Source organism: Anopheles stephensi, chromosome X (genome assembly GCF_013141755.1).
Source record: "Anopheles stephensi strain Indian chromosome X, UCI_ANSTEP_V1.0, whole genome shotgun sequence".
In the NCBI taxonomy this organism is placed as follows: Eukaryota; Metazoa; Arthropoda; class Insecta; order Diptera; family Culicidae; genus Anopheles; species Anopheles stephensi.
Window position 1 is genome coordinate 10,435,750 of NC_050201.1, and position 18,687 is coordinate 10,454,436.

The 18,687-nt window shown below is 45.9% G+C and overlaps 3 protein-coding genes across 12 annotated transcripts in view; 1 reads left to right on the forward strand and 2 right to left on the reverse strand.

The window, feature by feature from the left end:
* Positions 1-294: 294 nt before the first annotated feature.
* Positions 295-6,029, reverse strand: LOC118506688 (xylulose kinase). 2 transcript variants are annotated; one of them, XM_036044161.1, is made up of 5 exons: positions 5,939-6,029; positions 5,632-5,857; positions 4,752-4,873; positions 3,853-4,677; positions 295-1,587 (listed from the first exon to the last, which is right to left on the reverse strand). In XM_036044161.1, the coding sequence occupies exons 2-5, from the start codon at positions 5,680-5,682 to the stop codon at positions 915-917; spliced, it is 1,671 nt and encodes a 556-aa protein (XP_035900054.1). In that variant the 5' UTR covers positions 5,683-5,857; positions 5,939-6,029; the 3' UTR covers positions 295-914. The 2 variants fall into 2 exon arrangements, with proteins under 2 accessions (XP_035900054.1, XP_035900064.1); XM_036044171.1 differs by having other exon boundaries at positions 5,935-6,014.
* Positions 6,030-6,290: 261 nt separating this feature from the next.
* On the reverse strand, positions 6,291-7,299 carry LOC118506697. Of its 2 annotated transcripts, none has more exons than XM_036044193.1 (2): positions 7,163-7,299; positions 6,291-7,069 (listed from the first exon to the last, which is right to left on the reverse strand). In XM_036044193.1, exons 1-2 carry the CDS (start codon positions 7,167-7,169, stop codon positions 6,717-6,719), a joined length of 360 nt encoding a protein of 119 aa, XP_035900086.1. In that variant the 5' UTR covers positions 7,170-7,299; the 3' UTR covers positions 6,291-6,716. The 2 variants fall into 2 exon arrangements, with proteins under 2 accessions (XP_035900086.1, XP_035900076.1); XM_036044183.1 differs by having other exon boundaries at positions 6,291-7,072.
* Positions 7,300-9,037: 1,738 nt separating this feature from the next.
* LOC118506709 (F-actin-monooxygenase Mical) overlaps positions 9,038-18,687 on the forward strand; it is a 67,760-nt gene continuing 58,110 nt past the window's right edge. For 2 of the 8 annotated variants that reach the window (XM_036044271.1, XM_036044280.1), the window contains exons 1-4: positions 9,061-9,212; positions 11,910-11,920; positions 12,359-12,451; positions 13,009-13,315. The gene's annotated coding sequence lies outside the window, so the exon portion shown is untranslated. Of the gene's footprint in view, positions 9,213-11,909; positions 11,921-12,358; positions 12,452-13,008; positions 13,316-18,687 lie in introns of all 8 variants that reach the window. The other 6 variants (XM_036044204.1, XM_036044263.1, XM_036044224.1 and 3 more) reach the window with 6 other exon arrangements.

An 18,687-nucleotide genomic window follows, 5' to 3' on the forward strand; every position in this document is an offset into this window, starting at 1 on the left:
ACTTTTGGGATTTCAGTTGATGACTTCACCCAACGATGACAGGAGCACTTCGTCATGGTCATGCTGGATGTTGCAGTACTGCTCCCCTGTCATTTATGGCATACCGGACTCAATGGTAACCTCGTAGTTGGATAGTTATTACTCCCCACGAGAGATCCGCCCGGATGGGACGATCGAAGTGATTGTTGCGACGAATTCAAATTACGTAAATCTTTCGATGCCTTTACTCTGCAAACCTGCCTAAAGTTGAAAAACTAAACCTGCCATCCCAAACACATCTCAATTTTTCGGTAGTTGCGTTTTTCGGTCAATAATGCGTGTTTCGTTTTATTGGAAAAAGGACGTGAATAACATTAAGCCTTTAGCATTGGTAAAATATAACAAAACAAAAGAAATATAAAAGCTAGTTACGATTTTTCGTCTCTTATTCTCTCTCTCTCTCTCTCTCTCTCTCTCTTTCTGACGCACACGATCGCTCCTTCTAATTACTAATAAATTGTTTCGGCAATTTAGTGATAACGTTACGCTTTCGGTATTGCTCTAATACACTGCCGTGTGTAATAGCACAAATGCGCGCGTTATCTATCACTGGTTACGGAATGTAGCATTAGCTGGGAGTGGTTAGTTATTTCTTCGCAAGTCCTTGCGTCGTTAAGTTAAAGTGGAAGCTTGTAGCTTTGTGTACATCACGAAAAACAAACTATAATGTTCCTCAAACAAAAACCCTCTTAAAATTCTTTACACCTAGCTTGACGTTAGTGTGGGCGTCCCAAAAATGGTTCGTGGATCTGAAATGGTCAAAATCCTATTGCAAATTGCTCGCCCTATTACACAATTGTTTCCTCTCGCTGATAGCATTAGTGTTTTGCCCTGCTCTACTCCCTGGAACGTTTAACGGCAACGCCGGCAAACATCTAATCCTGCTGCTCCATCATGAAGCTAACCATCGCCCGGTATCGTTCGACCATTGCACCGTAGATTTCCTCACTATCCTTGCTCGGATCGCACACACGCGTTACCGAGTGGGGCAACAGATTGGCAATGAAGTCATAGTACGGTCCGGGTGCATTCACCACACCCTTACCGTCGCCGCACGGGCTTTCCTTTGCGCGCGCTACGCTCAGCACGTACTTGGCCCGAAATGCTGCGCCAATCAGTGCTGCTTCGGTCGTTTTTTGCGTGTAAACGGGCGCATTAAACACGTCGGACGCAACCTGCAGGATGGACCGATTGGCCGACGCACCGCCGGTGGCAAGTATCTTGGTGTTCTCCCCAAAGCTGAACCCCATCTCGGTGGCGTACGTTTTTCGCGTTAGCATTTGCCCCTCGACCAGCGCACGGATCTCGCTTTGCGGCGAGCTGTACTTGAGCACGCCCTTCGCTAGCTCCACACTGGTCAGGTTGGAGTTTTTGTTCCAGCGCAGCGAACCCTTGACCGGTGGTAGAATTTCCTTCGAGATGAAGTGTAGCGCCAGGTTGCCAAAGTTGCCGCGTGGTGTCGAATCGAGCAGTTCGCTAAAGTTCTCCCAATTATCGTTTGCCTCCGCACGCTTGAAGATATCGCGCACCAGCGAACCGTTCCGGAAGCTGAAAGTAAAATTGAATGGGAAATAATCCAAAAAGTGATAACCCTTGACACTGGCTTACATAATACTTAGGTACAACTACAATCTCTTAGAAGTACTCATGCCAAAGGGTATATAAGACTAGCATATTTGTTTACTGATTACTTGAGATAATGAATCTTAAATACAAACTGATTTCACTGACAACACTCATAAAAGCTACCAATCAAGTTGTTAAAAGAAATCTTTACAACCGCTTATCATAATCGCATTGATGCATCAAACGCAGTTTGAGAGATGACAACTGTTTTTTAAACTTCACAGAGGACACTTTCGTTCTGATTTTAGTATTCAGCTTCTCCGTTTGATGAAGGTAAGGACGTTGAGTGCAATACTTCACCTATCAGAGGTCATACAGTCAGCACTGACAACAACATTGATGTTGAGTTATGCGCAAGGCTGCTGGCTCCCAACCGGTCATATTGCAGGAAACTTCTCCACTCTAAATACCTGTCGCGACGGACAAAGCTGGGACTGTATATAACATTTGTAGTCACAGTACTTAAATACGCCTCTGAGACATGGAAGCTCATGGACATGGAGCTTATATGGACTCGCCAGGCTCCGGTGGGCTGGTCATATCATGCGAATGAGACCGGACGACCCAGTCCGTAAAGTCCTTTTAGGCCAAACTGATGGCGTGATGGTTTTGATGCGTCCGCCAGAAGGGCCGGGATAACGGATTGCCAGACGACGGCGCTAAACCGTGAGCGATATCGAGGATTGCTATAGCAGGCCAAGAGCGGCTTCGTCTTTCAAGATCGTCGTTTATGGATCGTATGTCCGCCTAAGATGCTACGCAGTCCATCGGCCCTCGAAGAAAATTCCAAGTCAAAACCCAAAGTCATGGCGCACGGCACATCTTCATTTATGAGACGCTAAGCAAACTTGTAGTCTACAACAAAATGGACTCTCGTAAAAGCTTGTAAATCGATCGATAAATATCGAAGCCCTTCCATTCGACACGGACCACACGGAGTCTTGCTACGTTCCTATGTCTAAGGACAGTAAGACATTCAAAGGTATGTTGCGTGAAACATGATTTACGACCAAACCAATCGATAAAGCGTGTTAGATCAATACTTCCCGTGAAGTGATTTTCGTACATGGAGCAAATCAACCACCGCAACAAATAACCTTGGATTCCATGTTAACTAGGCCAGAAGACCAAATTCATGGTAATTGCCATCGGCAGTAAAAGTAATGTAAGTTAAGAAGGAAGCGCTGGTAGATTCTAGTATTTTGACATACAAAATCGACAACAATATTAATGATGTGTTCTTCTTTTGCCTCTAAATCCTTGAGAGGTCTAGACCTGTCATTTCTAGCTTCCTTGACTTGCTGGAACACGTAATTGGATAGACAGGCCGGCGTCCTCCAGTACTTGGTCTTGCGGTGTGACAACCAGTGAACTTTCAAGAAGACTTGTCATTATAATCAATCCTGCAAACGGCGTTACAGACCGAATGCGATTTGATATCCATTGTGTCTTTCGTTCTTGTTCTGTGATGTTAGAGAGGATTTTGTTATCAACATGAATTTCTTCTTTGATAATACAACTTCGAAAGGACTCTGGCTGCAATTTCTGGCTTCCTTTGACTTGATATGACCTATAGCTGTTAAGTCAGTCCTGCGTACAGGTAGGTGATCCGGACCGGTTCCGTTCTCCAGTCCTGCTGTGTGGAAATCAGCACCGCTATCGCATCTACCATCAAACCACCCCGAGTTCTCGTTTAGTTAAAACTCTTCACTAGCTTTCTTCTTCTTCAACTTAACGACCTCATATACGTCATGCCAGCCATTTCTGGCTTACTAGACTTAATGATATCACGTAGTTAGATAGTCAGTCCTCACAACGAGGCAACGGTCCAGATGGGATTTGAATGCCGTATGAAGACCGGCACCGGGTCGCTCCTTCACTAGCTTTCCATTTTGAAGAACTGTTGACTCGAATACGGCAATAGGTTTGATAGTACGTTGATTGAAGATGACGTTACGCTTGATTGAATAGTTGTGTTTCACTCTCTTCTTGGCCTACCGACCTTTTAGGTCATGCCATTTCTGGCTTACTAGACTTAATGATAACACGTAGTTGGATAATCAGTCCTCACTACGGGGGAACGGCCCTGCTGTATGAAGACCGGCGGCGCTATCGCATCGGCCGCCAGACACACAGCTGTTGCTAAAATTATAACCAAACATTTATCACAAATCCATGCATACATACCACAACAATCCCATAAAGCCATCGTCCGTTGGATGTACCATCACGTGCCCTTCCTGCAGATTCGATGGCGCATTCAGCTTCATCATAACCGTGTCGCTTGTACCGAGCGACAATGCCAACCAATCCTTCCCCACATTCATCCCGGCCAGTGCGGACAGATTGTCACCGGTGAACGCCACCACCCGGCATCCGGTGTTGAAGTTGTAACGCTGCACGAAAAACGAACCAACGGCACCGATGACCGTAGCGGCCGGTACCGGTTCGCCCAGTTTCGCTCGCAGTCCCGGTGCACACGCCGCCAGACAGTCGTCCGACCAGTCCCGGGTACGCACGTCCAGCAGATTCATCCCGGACCCGTCCGAACAATCGATCGGTGCCACATCGCCGAGAAAGATGGACGCCAGAAAGCTGCTCACCAACGAGATGCGCTCCGTGTTGCGGTAACAGTCGGGCCGCTGCTGAAAGATGCGTCTGATCTGCGGTCCGGTAAAACGTTCGTAACAGCGCGAGCCCGTTATCTGTACCATTCGCTCCCGGCCACCGACGCCCGCCTCCATCTCCTCACACTGCCGCCCGGTAGTGCCATCCATCCAGATTGGTGTCCGGTGCACGGTGAAGGCGGAATCGTCCAGCTGCGTGTGGAGAAACTTGTCCGCGTCCAGATTGCGTAGCGTTTCGATGCCGGCCCGTGACCAGTATAGGGAACCGTGCTGTTGTGCGGAACCGCTCAGTGCGACGACGGTGCTCAGGTCCGCACCCTGCACCACTATCCGGTCCAGCACCATATCGATCGCCTTTATCCACATGACCGGCTGTACGTAATATCTGCGTGAATGTCGGACGGGTAAGTAATGGTGCCGGCACTTGGAAATGGTAAAGGTAAAGGAACGGTAGCTTACTCATTTTTGGCCGTTCCCGCGTTTACTCCGCCTGTGGTGCGAAATTCTGGCAGGTCTGAGTCGAACTTTACTTCCGCGTGTGCAACGTTCTCCAAGTTTGCGTTCAATAAAACGGCTTTTAGCTGAAAAATGGAATAACTATATTAATTTAATGGATTAAAAAAATAAATGTAATGCGGCGTGTTTCATTCAGTCCATACAGCAAGCGTCTCCCATGTTTCCCATGGTCCAGCAAACCATTGACTTGATTCCCGAAAAGCCCCACATTATAACGTATTTCCTCAATTACATATTTAATTGCAAATATAAATCTTTAGACAAGGCAAACCCTCAAAAATGTACCAAAAAAAAAAATAGCAACTCCTCAAAAAGCGGTCAGCTGGTGAATGTTGCAGCTACAATTATTTTTAAAACCATGCCCGATTGGAATTGGAAATCAGCCACGCCGTTCCAAATTTGACTGATCGCCCGTTTTTCCTTCCGTTTTTGCTGTTTTAATTTCACCGTTACGCGTCCCACATTGAGCACGGCCAGCGGAATAGCGCGCTCGTCATTGGCTTATCGGCCCGAGCGGACGATTTCTGACAATCGCCGTACAACCGACAGATGCGATAATCGGTTGCTGTAAAACGAAAAAAGAAATTAAACAAACAACCATCATCATCTATCGCTTTGAAGATGATAATGTAATTATTGCACGCGTACACTTTTACAACAGCCAACCAGCCAGCCAGCTAGCACATGATAAGCGGAAGAAACTAACTTCGAACCGCGAGCGAGTGTGCGTTGGCATGGATGACCCTGCCTAGGCCAACCGGGGCCAACCGAGTCCGCACTCTGAAGGAGATCGGAAGGTCACATTGCGATCGTGGATGCTTACCTTCTGGGTGCTTAGGTCCAGCCCAAGGTATGTTTCGTTCGCTGACTGCATGGTTGATCGAGCGTCGGTTCCGCGGTATCCGGGAGTATCACAGACGCAAGCGGGGTTCGGCAGGGCCTTATAATATCACAGCCTAAATGTGTATCGGATGTTTTGGACGCCCGTCTGTGGTTCCGATTTACGTTCCCGGATGTAACGGCGTCACGACGCAGCTAACTTTGCGTTCCTGCTAGAATGTAAGTCAAATGCGGTGTAACGCTGGTGAGCGTTGTTTACTGTATGACGAGGTTGTGCACGTTTCACCTACGGGCTGGAAATGAGCTGGCCGTGGCTAGACCGCTGCACTGCACACCGACGTATGTTTACATTTTGATCGTTTGCTGTTGTTGTTATTATTGCTTGCAACGCCATCGACTGTCAGTTGGCATCCGTAACGTCCGTAACGCCCGTAACGCGTAAATATAGCGAGAAAAGTGAGGTTATGGAGAATCGTCGTTTTAATTTAACTGCTTTTTTCCGTACGGTCAATTTATTTTTTGATTGATGATAAACCGTTTGTTTGGTTTTTACGTACTATCTTATTTAATCTCGTCTACTTCACTGTTGGCTGATTGAGTATCCGTTTGCAGGACTATGGCGAATGTAAATAAGCGTAGTGATCCTTTGTTACTGTTTTTATTTGCAATGAGTCACGGACGATCATTCTTCACTGCATTCGAAGCAATTTTCACAAACTCTTTAGTTAAAACATTGTCCGCATATTAATGTAAATAAACTGTGCTACTCTAAGCTTGATGCATACCTGTTACAGCTAGTTATAGGAAAAATCCGCACTTGTACCGGATCCGAGATTTCGCAGGTAGGTTTACCGGTGAAAAGTAGAGAGCGACAAGCATTCATTATCCACACCTGCGATACGATTCCCCCATCTGCTAGATGCAACACTACACTGTCTTTAAAAGATGCATAAAACACTGTTCCCTTGAATTCATACATTATTATTATAAAATATCACGAAAACGGAAAAGTTATCCACTTCCACTTGGGCCCCCATCACCCCATTACACCACTCCGCTCGAACCGCATCATTCTTTCGCGGGTCGCTTGTTAAAATTGTGCTTCATTACTTCTGGCGTGGTCGGGACGGTGAACTTGAGCTTCTTTTCCGCTTCCCGAAACTCTACAATACGGATCGGCTGTGCCTTGAAGCAACGCTGGCCCGTTTCGTTCGCTTCCATTTTGGCCGTTAGGGCGCGCCGCCTGTCCTGGTATATGCGGGCAAACTGGTAATTTCGTTCGAATACGTCCGGTTTCTTGGCCGCATCGTGATGTTCGTCTCTGTCCATCTGAATCGTCTTGGTCGGTGCCGTGCAACGGTTTTCTTGTTCGATGGTGCTGCTGCTGCACTCGGAAGCAGGTACGCTTGGGGTTGATTTATCTGCTGGTTGATGGTATGACGCGAGATTGAAACGAGTGTGAGAAGGATTGAAACAAGAAAAACGGGTAGATGATAAACAGTTTAGAAACATACCTGACATGATGTACTGCTAGGTTTGCTTGGAAACGCAACGTAATTGATTATTTTTGATGGGGTTGATTGAACGCGTTTGCTTTGCAAGGATTGGACGCCACAGAACGCATATTTCAAAATAACATGGAATCAAATGTAAGTGACAGCTGTCAACGAACTTTTTTGATTGACAACAATGTGCCCTGTGGTTGGTACGCACAACCAAGGTGTATGTATATAGAAGGTAAATGTTTATCCACTTGACAGCCCACCATTTTGGTCGAGATATGTCAGAGTTTGTTTACAAAATCATAAAGCGAGGCTACATGATGCGAGATGAAAAAAGGATTTTGCTAAAAAGGGGGGATTATGCAAAATTTATCCGTCAAAAAGATTACGCCTCCTCGAGCTGGAATCTCGGAAAGATTTCGTTTCTCTCTAGCCCTCTCTGTCACATTCTCAGTCCTTTGTGCAATTTCGCTAGTTTATGGGTCATTTCCGCATATCAAATGTTGTCCCACAGAGAATTGACGATATTTGGTTGCATTTTTCGTCAAAAAATCGCAAGCGATACCACCACCGGCGCCTCCTCCGACGCTTCCATCACTCTTCTCAATACCCTTCCCCACGATGACCAAGGAACTGTTATGTCAGATTGAGGTTGAGAAATGTCAATTTGCTCTATACAACACAACCTCCTATATCCGTATACCTTGCGCACAACGGAAATAAAATGACAATTCGGCACAAAACATGGCGCTGTGTTTACAATTGAATTTAAAAGAAAGGGAAAATGAACGAATCATCGATAAACTTGCCGGCAAGAATTAATATGCAGTAAATATTCGTGAAGTTAAGAGGCTCCTTCGAAAAACTGTTCTTCTCTGCAACTCAAATCGATTTCTGTAATCGAATGTAATGAGAAACGGAGCCGAGAAAAATGACAACCGATTATTTGAGGGAATGTTTCACTGTTGGAGATCCAGTAACTTGCAGCTGAGGCAATTTGTACGCTTCGTTGAATATGAACAGATTTTTGCTTAATTTCCTTTCTAAAAGTTGCTTCAGAAACGGTGAAAATATGATTGCTACAGAAGTTCTCTCTTAATCAACACTCTATTCCATCTCACACACTTAATGAGGATCGTTAACACGACTGGGCCAGTGATCGAATCCCATCAGGAATAGATAATCGTATTAAAACAAAGCATTCTCACAATAAAGAAAACTGTAGCAGAAACTGCATTGGGTGGGATTCGAACCCACGCTGCCAGCATCGATGCATCATTCCTTGACTATCACTTTAACAACGGAGCTAAAAATCTGTATGACGTAGCGCGTCTAAAACTGCAATATAACCTCGGAAGGAATTTGTTTTTGCGCTGTGCTTGCCGAAACGGAGCCCTACAATAGTGTCTTTCAGCAAGGATCTCTGCTACGATGCTGGACATTTCGATGTTAAGGATTATTGGTTGGAAAATTATGATGAGATACCGAACCGCAATTTTACTTCCTTAATTAATTACATACTATTTGCTGACATTTTTTGTACATTTTTTTATAGTTGTAATCCATTCACTATTCATTCAGTTTCAGTTGCATGGTAGCTTGGGGAAATGTTTCACAATTTCTTCCTGTTTTCCGTGACATTTTAGCTCAAAAATCCAACATCAAACGCACCGCACTCGGCATCCGAACCAATCGGATGTATCGCCGGCCAATAAACCGTGCGAAAGAGAGGTCACTATAGGGTTCAGTGTACCAGGATTTTCTTTACTTTTCCCACTGTTACGTTTTGCTTATGTGAGGGGGGTGGGAGAGAGGAAGCCGTCGCAGCCAAACGAGAGAAAGCGACCATCCAAGAGCAACGGTACCAGTATCGGTCCCGCTCCTGCCCCAGACACGATACGGCTTTGGACGTGATACGTTTGTGTACAACATCAGCTCAGTCGTTCTCGGAATTTGATGTGCGGAGGTAACGCCGCACATTAACATAGTAGCATCGCCAACATAGCCGCAGCAGCAGTAGCAGCAGCAGCAGCCAGTAGTAGCAACATCGCCGGAATCGACGGTAAGTGCTGGTCGGTCATGGTCAGGAATCATCACTGTTTTTGCCTGGTTTTCTTTCTACGGCACTTTCCACCATCTTAAGAAAAAACTGGAATATGAATCGATCAATGAGCCCGCGGGGGTTTTTCCCTCCATTTATGCTGCCGTGTGGAAAGACTATTTTCTGAGCGTGTTACCTGCTGTTGGTGTGCATTCTATGCTCTTCGTGTCACACCACTATGTGCCTCTACGTGTGTGTGTGTGTGTATGTGTCAGTGTGAATGATTTTGTGTTTGATTGCAATGATGGTGCCTTGAATTGGGACGCGTGAAGAAGCATGGACAATGGTAGACTCTGCAAGCAAAAACAAATGATGGACCCCGCGCGCGCCCCGCTCCCCTTTGTTCTCATCCCGTCCCGTCAACGAACCCAACCGTTCCGTTGCGTGACCGGGAGTGGCCGCACAAGCGGGGTTTTATGGATTTGCGTTCGTGTGCGTGCGATGTGTGTGCGTTCGTGTCCGTGGGGTCGCCGCGGGACTGGTGTGTGGTGGTACCGTGTGGTGTGGCCCTCGAAGAATGTTACCGAGCCACAAGGGGACCGAACCGAAAGATGCAGAGTTGGCCACACAGAAAAAAGCCACCCGAAAAAAAAAAAACAGACCAAAATAATCCCCATTTGTGCAAAGCGCTGGAAGAGAATCCACGCGGGCCTTGCCGTGAAGATCCCGACGTGTGAAGGCTGTGCGAAAGCAATAACTCATCTTCCCATTCTTTCCGTACGCTTTCGGCCCGTAATCGTAAACTCTTGCTTGCACATCTCTACTACTGAAAGACGTTGACTGTCTGTCTGTGTATTGTGTCTCTTGCACGTCTTGGTATGTGTAGCGCACCGTGCGTATCCGTATGTGTGCGTGTTGTGGTTTTTTTTTTGTTGTTTCGGTTGGTGTGTTTACTCTTAGCAATATCATTTTATTTTTGGAGAGGGCTTTCACATGATTCGCGCTAGTCAGTCAGCTTAGTACAGAAGCGCTGGAAAATAGGAGTGGAAAATGTGTGCGCCCATGGTGGTGGAAAATAGCACCTAAGCTAGCCCGGGAGGTACGGGGAAGGGTTTTGCGGGTGGCGAGAAAGGGTTGAGGAATGCGCACACCGAAAACGTTCGCTTCCAGCCGCACGAACCTTTGCAACGTTCTTGTTCTGGCTGGTGAAAAGTTGGCTCCAAACCGACCGTCCATCGTGGAAAGCCATTTTCCTTGTGAAGAATATTTTTCCTTCCGCAAACAAGAACCGAGCGCACATCAATCGATACCGCCTTCACCATCGGAGCGCTTCAATGGGGAGATCGTCATTTGGTCATGAATTTCTAATGAAAATCTATATCTCATGCAATGTGTGTGAATCCGGCAATATTATAGCACAACAGCAAAAAAAAAAAAATTGCCTCTTGCGTCAACGATCCCCTTCCCTCGCTCTAATAAAATCACCACCAAATATGGCGTTAATCGTACGCGCGGTGACTCCGTCTGCTGGTGAATCTTAACTAATACACCAAACAAAACAGCAGAAAGGCAGGGGCAACCGCTTATCTCTCGCCCGATTCATCCCTGTGCAGGGGTTATTTTTGTGTGCAACATTTTTAAACGGAAACAGTAATGCAACACACAGAACCCCTTATCGAACCCGGGTTGTTTGCTATCAACGGTCTCTAGCTAAATCTTTATCATTCGCCCGTTCCGATAATCGTTCCAACGAAATCGAATCTTTGCCCTTTTTTTTTTGGTTGACTTATGGGGCTTTCGGTTTTGCCCCGGATAAAAGTGGTGGTTTGCTGATTTGTAGGGAACAGACATACCCATTTCTGGCAAACGAGTCAGCGAAACCAGTAATTGCTAGCCTAAAGAACTCTTGAGATTGTAGAGTTATAGAAGAAAATGGGTACACTTTTAACGAACGTCGATGCGTCCAGTAAGACATCTTTATTCATTGATCAATTTCGTTATAGAACATGTACTTCCTTTACCGAAATTCAAACATTTGAATCGTACTTGTGGTGCATTCTGTAACACAAAAAAAAACTTTCTTCCTGTGCTTCATATGCTTATCAGGTCCACAATATGTTCCGGGTGTACTCGTTTTTTTTTCATCTTCCGTCAACCAAACTTCCCCCTTCCCTCAAAACTGCTTGCGTTGAGAGCCGTATAGCCGCAAGTTGAGCTTGCCTCCTATACGCTTTTCCTGCGGTGTGGAATTTCCTCCGATTCCATGGCCGCCTATTTGTTTTGCAATTAAATTTCAGCTTTCTGTTCAGCTGATCAAGCCCCGGTGCTCCGAACTCTGGTTTCTAGAGCAAGCTGGTGAAAATTCGTGTACCAAAACACCAGTTGGGTGGAGGAGGGGGGATGGGGAGGCCCTCCTAAGTGGAATGAAAATAATCTTGACCATTTTCCTTCCCATTCCCGCCGCGGTGCCCCCCTCCCCCCGGATCCAAATTTTGTTCCTTTCTTGCTGTGCACCAGTACGGCGGGGTAATGCGTTTCCTTTCGACCGGGCAAATATTGGTGGTGTTTCGGGCTGATAAGTTTCTTTCTCTTCTACGAAATGCATTTCCAGCGCCGTATGCGGAACCTTTACCGGATTACTAAGCAATATTTCTTTCTTTCTTTCTTTCTTCTTTTTTTTGTCTTATCCTCTTCTCTACGAAATCTTTTATTTCCTAGGAATCAAATACGTACGTGCTGGAATGTTGAAAAAATGAAAAAAACATTAAATGTCAATTTTTTTGGTGTAAAATTTGAAGAGAGCACCGATCATCACATGGCAGAACCGGGCATCAAATCTCGTTTACTCAAATTAATATTTGGCTCATTTGTAGCATAAACGTTTATCCGTTTTAAGGCAATAATTTTAATAGATAATTCTCATCACCAGAATTCAGCAAAAAAAAAAATACAATTATTTACAATAAGATCTGTAATTTATTTTTGAAGCATATTTTGCAACTAGTAAAGTTAGTTTTTTTTCTAAAATAATGACATCTGATTCATCAAATCCCCTTTTTGCTGAGCAAACACTGCAATCGGCACACAGCCAATGTCAAACACCTGCTTACGCATCCCTGTACCGATGAGTGAATTCTATGTATATGTATATGGTCGTCCTTTTGCAGTGCTACACGAGCGATCCAGCCGGCTCTTCGCACACTCGTAGCGGAAACAACACAGTGATAGCGGCGGCAGTAGTAGTAGTAGCAGTGTCAAACGTAAGCGCAATCGCAAACAGAATCCTTCAACCAACCGATAGAACACACCCATACACCCACACACACACACACGCCCCCCCCCCCCCCCCTATACCCCTGGAGAAACACTCGGCGAAAGATTCAATCAATCGAAGCGGCTAGAAAGAGACGAACGTTTCTGTTTTGGCGCGGGTGGCTGCGGCTCCATCACTTGGTGCCGGAAGAGAGTGGTGAAGGGGGGTAGGAGGTAGTTTGGGGCCAACTCAACCATCAACCAGGCGGACTTCACGAGTGAAGGAGAGCGCCACCGGAAGCCGAAGACAATCAACTAAGACTCCTGTGTGTGTGTGTGTGTGCGTGCGTGTGTGTGTGTGTGTTGGGAATCGGCCGTGTCCACGCTTTCTGCTGACTCTGTGTGACGGACGGACGCACGTTCCCGGGGCCAAGCATCCGAACCCGTTACGGTACGGGTGTGTGGACCGGCAGTTCGCTTCGTTTCACATCCGACGACAAGTGACCCGCGTACGTGTGGTTTGTGTGTATGTGTTTGCTAATGTGTGTTAATGTGTATTTTGTAGCTGGTGTATAGATTTGGTGTGTTCGTTCTGTTGTGTGCACGCGGTGTAGGCGCGTGCGTGTGCCTTCTACCGCAGCGGTGCGTTGAACGCGTGTGCGTGTGTGAGGTCCAGCAGTCAGCTGGACCCCAATCTACTCAGAACAAAAGGTAGAGCGAGGGCGGGAGAGAAAGAGAGAGAGAGAGAGAGAGAGAGGGAGTGTGTGTGTGTAAGAGACGGGCAGCATCAGCAGTCAGTGGCAGTCAATCAAAAGAGGCTGTGTGCCCGTTGCGCCGTAGTCTCAACTGACTGAATCCTTTTTTCGCTACAGGTGAGTGATATGCTTCAGGTGAAGCCTTCCACAGGATTCGAGATGCTATGTAATATATAAGGTCTTTATGGTTAACATAATATTTTGTTAGTTATATAGAATATTCTATAAACGTTTTCTTAAACTGACTTTCCAATCTGTTATTCGCAATGATTTCTGGAACTTCCGAGAATTGCCTAAGCACAACTCTACATGGGAGAATTCTATCTGTTTTGCAGTAAGACTTCATATCCTACTACGATCTTATATAATCCTCTGATTCTTCTTATTTGGCACTAAGGCCTCAAGTTGTCCGGGGGCGGCCCGGTGGTAGATGTGACAGCGGCGCCGGTCTTCACACGGCAGGACCGAGCCTCAAATCTAATCTGGGCCGTTCCTCCATGAAGTGAGGACTGACTTGTAACTATCCAACTATGTCACAAGACTATGTTTATCGTGTGTGTTATAAACAGACTATCTATCACCAGGAGCCAGACCCCTTGGAGTCCCTAAGCAGAATGAAAGTCGAAGGCCCCTCACTTGTCGAATCTATTGACTGGATCAGAGTAAGATAGAGGCCAAGTGGAGATATCATACGGAGACTTCTTATAGACACCTCGAGGCTTTCAGGACCTCACAATCAGCGTACAGGAAGATAGCCCCTAGAGCGCCTTGTAAGGTCGGGCCCCAAGCATCTGCTTTGTTTGATTGGTATGTATGATCAACAGCAACCAGAACTTTTTCAATCCCTCTGTGACCCTGAAGACTCTGAAGACTCGATTGATCGCCCGAAAGGCCCAGAACTTCAGTAATAGTTTGTTGCATCCTACAGCTCAATCTATATTGTTTTGCAATTTTGCTTATACTTCATGCGTTGTGTTCTTGCGTTAACAGTGGAACACACAACGGAGTGCGCATACCGACATGAAGTTTGAATGTCAAATGTTCTGTACACGTGTTCAGCCTATTGAATGGTTGCTAATTAACCTTCTACACATGTCCAATGTTTACTTACCAATGTTTTCATTAGACAAAGCGTTCGCGAAATTGTTTGAAACTTTGATTCGAAAACAAAGAATTGCCATGCAATGTCGATAACGCGATGATGATGGATGATTTGGTGATAAACCTTGTTTGTGTGACATGCCCGATTAAGTTCGTACTAGATAAGCTGGACCAATTATAATGGCGTCCGCTATTAAAAGTCTACAACGTGCGCAATCTGAATAGTTCACAGGTTCCGCCGCGTTAATTGGAGCCTGGCAGCTCGTAAAACCAATCGTGTGCCCTTTTCTGAACTAATTTCACGAATGCTTCTGTAGCGGTAAACAATTCTAGCAACTGCTGTGCAGGATGCTGACGCGCGTGTATAATTGGATGGCGGGGGATTGGTTCGTGCACAATAATATCATCCACGTACGTCCAATATCTGTCATGCGGAAAGCAGACGAAATGTTTATGTTCCAAATCAGGAAAACCCTGACTGGTGGTGGCCAACCGTCCCAAGGTCAATGGCGTGTGTGTCGGTTGTCGGAAGCGTGTCGGGCCTGCTCCGTCGATCGATTCCCTTATCAGCTGAAGGTGCAGCGTGATGTGTTACTGCGTCCAGATGCCGGCGGGTCCGAAGTTCCGCATTGTACGGTGTAGTACCGCGCACGTCTCATTCTCTCTCTCTCTCTCTCTCTCTATGCCCTTTTTTAAAGTGCATTCGATGCAGCAATCATCGCGCCCGCAACCTAGACATTCCTATTGGTGCTGATCGAAAAAGATACCGGCTAAAAGAGCGTAACGATTGGTGGTAACCCTGGCAATAGGTGACACCACTGCTGGTAGTTCATTTAAGGACGGAAGATGTCTGAGCGTGTCCTTCGTGTCCTTTTTCGAACAAGTCTGGAACGACTCGTTGGAAGGCACCAAACTTTTCCAAGGTGCGGCACCGTCTGATGGGTCGCAGGGAACGTAGGATGGATCTAAGCAACTACTACTAGCTCAGAGTTCCGAGCGGATACGCTCCCGGATGGAAGAAGGGCAAACTATGTCAAGGTTAGGGTCAACTGGTCGGTAAGATCCGCTTTTGGGAGCACCGTCCTTAAACGTCAGGCCTGCGACACGACGATGATGTCCAGCAGCATCACGATGACTGTCAAGGAAAGGTTTTCCTTTTTAAGTCATTTCGTAACGCCCGTTCGTAGCCGTCCAAGCCATCAAGAACTTAGCCTAAAGTTAAAAATCCAGGCTCAGCTGGTAGATCAACGTACTGCTGAGGCTTTCTGCAAGTCCTTGTTACTTCAACATTTTTGAATAGCACTTTCAAAGATTTGCTTTACGAGAGTATTTGTGTCATGGTGTCTATCTCCTACACGAGCTCAGTTGAAAATGTTAATTACCCCCCCCGGGGCGAGATTATATTACCCCTGCATGTGTTATATTGACGCAAAAACGATCTCGCAGCTAGCAGCTAGTCTTAATTGTCCTCACTGTTGGCTCACATGAGGTAATCTGTTTGGAGAAACTCCAGCGAGATGCTACAGCGAGAAACTATTATCAAGCTACTCGCAAAGATTTGCCCAGACTTCTGGAATTTCTCAACATTAAATGGCATAAAGCGCTGGTTCGGTCATCAAACCCACGCCCGGGACCCCGCGCTCCTACCGATGCAGCTCGTTCATCTTTAATCCCTTTTCTTTCTTAATTTACAGTATGGGACGTTGCGGAACACAGCACTAATCACACTGGCACACACCGTGTGCATGTCGGCTCGCTCAATTGAGTCGCTCCCTGTGCGTCTGACGAGCACAGGATCGCTTTGTAGAAATCCTTTAACCAATTGAGTCGAAGCTTGTCGACACTTCCCTTTCCATCAGCTCAGTGGCGGCGTCGGAGTAGCGGCCGCCCGAGCTTATGAATTTATTGCCCAATAAAAATCGAACAACATCATCGTCGCGAATAAATAAAAGACCCCTCAACGGGCTTTTTCGTGGTGGAGGGATCGACACATGACGAAGACTCGCCGACCCGTTCCACCGAAAATGGGGCTGCTATTCGTACAGCGTACCGAGCCCATCAGAGTGCCACGACTCAGGCAGGCGCACGGGCGAGCGTATACACGCCGTGGTACCGGAAGAGTATGGCGGGTATGGCGGGTTTCCTGTTTTGGACAACCACGGATGCGAAGGTCACGGTATGGATCGGCTGTGGCAACGTTTCGTGCCATTGCACTGCCGCCAGTGTCAGTGGTCACAGCAGAAGAGCAGTGGCAGAATGTAAGGAATTGGCACGGCCGAGCAGTGGTGGGAAGCGTTTTGGGACGTACGGCGATCGCAAACAGGTTTGCGACGCTGGCTAGAAATGGAACGGTTGGCGATACTGTCCAAGCGGCAAATGGTGCGATGTTGTCCGTGCGTCGTCACCAGCACACCAGCGGTGATGTGCTGTCGAGGTTAGTTGCCGCAATTTATTGCCACCAGCTGGACCGAAACACCTGACGTCCGGATGAAAACTTCAACAGGCGGAAGATGGCTGGTTGGTGCGCAATTGCTGGTGTAAACTCCGGTGATAAAACAGACATTTAACGAATATGAAAATGTGATTATGCATTCTGATTGGTGTGCGAATCAATGGAGCAGAGTTCTTCACTCTTGCACCTCATCGAACCTGCTGCGCAGGACGGCGAAGGTATACGTAGAACACTCTACACACCTGGAAGTTTTGCACTGGATATCGCATTGTTGTTGCATTTCCAAATCCGCACACCCCTTTGTGCGTGCGTGCCTATGGTTACCCGTCAGAACTTTTCCGATGTGGTGTTCCGGCGGCAGCAGCAGCAACGGTCGCGCATTCATAACGGATGCAAATAAGTTTTAATGAGTAACGCTTATGCTTTCACACCGTTCCCGGGGATCATAGCTGCATACCGGGGCAGGGAGAGCTAAGGGAACAGTTTGTGCTAACGAGGATTAGTTCTTCCATTACCAGCACAGATAGTAGTTGGATCGCTGGGAAGGATAGTTTCAGTAGAAAGAGCACGTTCCAGGAAAATAGAATCAACAGAAGGTTGCAAAAAATAGCTGTTCTAGAAATACACACAGGATTGATACTTCGAACTCGTGGAATTTATACCCAAGCTAATGGTTGGGGACTCGCCCTCTCCAGTGCAAGGACAAGCGAATGGAAGCTGCTGTCATTAGCAATCAGTGGTATTTATCTCACTCCGATGCAGGATGATTTATTCAAATCATCTACCATTCTTCTTACCAGCTACACGACGTCCTACTTTATTTGATTAGTATATTTTTAGGTGGAAATTGATCCACTTCCGGTTGTGTCCATTACAAATACAGAATATGTTTTTTTTATGTTTCTCATAGACTAGAAGCTGTATATTCCACGTCCATGATTTTAATTGAATGGATACCTGATAATTGGATAGAAAACTTTCTGAGCAGTTTGAGGAAATCTAGGGGGGTTTGTTTTGGAGTTTACAGCTTGGATGATTCTTCGACGTCCAAGCTGCCAGGATGTGCTCAGTAAAATGTTCTGTAATGCAGAATATTTTGAAGCTTTTATTGTGTTTAATCTGTAATAATTGTATTAAGTAAAATGTCGTAGCTAGATTTAGAAAACATCTGGACCTGTGTGCGTTTGGCTATAGGCTCATCAAACTGAGGTTTTGAATATAACGGATGAAAATCGTTTCCCCGTAGAGAACTGTGTTTGTGTTGTTGTCTTTATTGAGTTATTAGATAGCCAGCAAAGCAGCCAGCAATTGGCCTAGAATTTTTATGTCGATGATCATCATTTTTTTCAAGTATTAGAACACACAATAAGGTTTACTACATATCTAAAGTTGTTCACCAGAGGAGATAACATAGAGCGTGCAGCCTTACAAAGAGATGTGCACTTCCAGCAGTTTTATGTATGCTCTTTCTATTCCTGAAGTATAATATTTCATACTGCCACAGAGATCCATTGATATGAAACCACACTGCAGCCTAGATAACTAGCTGATGATTCATGTTAGTCTTATCTAATGTAACAACTCAGCGTTGCAAACTCTTCTGGAACATTCAAACGATCCCCATGCAATCGTGTAAATTCCTGATGTTCACTCGAGTGTTAATATCGCGACGGTTAAAATGGCGCATATTACTCATCGGATGTCCTGTAATATGATGCGCGTTGTTTGCTAAAGTTGCCATCAACTGTGCTTGCTATCATCTTTGAAGGGTCGTCTTACGTTTCCAATTAGGTTTTGCTTTTTGCTATAAAATTCTAGCCTTTTACAATTTAAATTTTTGAATTGAAACGTTTGGATTTTTTGTGTGCAGATTTTCCTTGCTATGTGACAAATATGTAGCGATTCTCAGGAAAATTTCCTGCTAGTAGAGAGTACA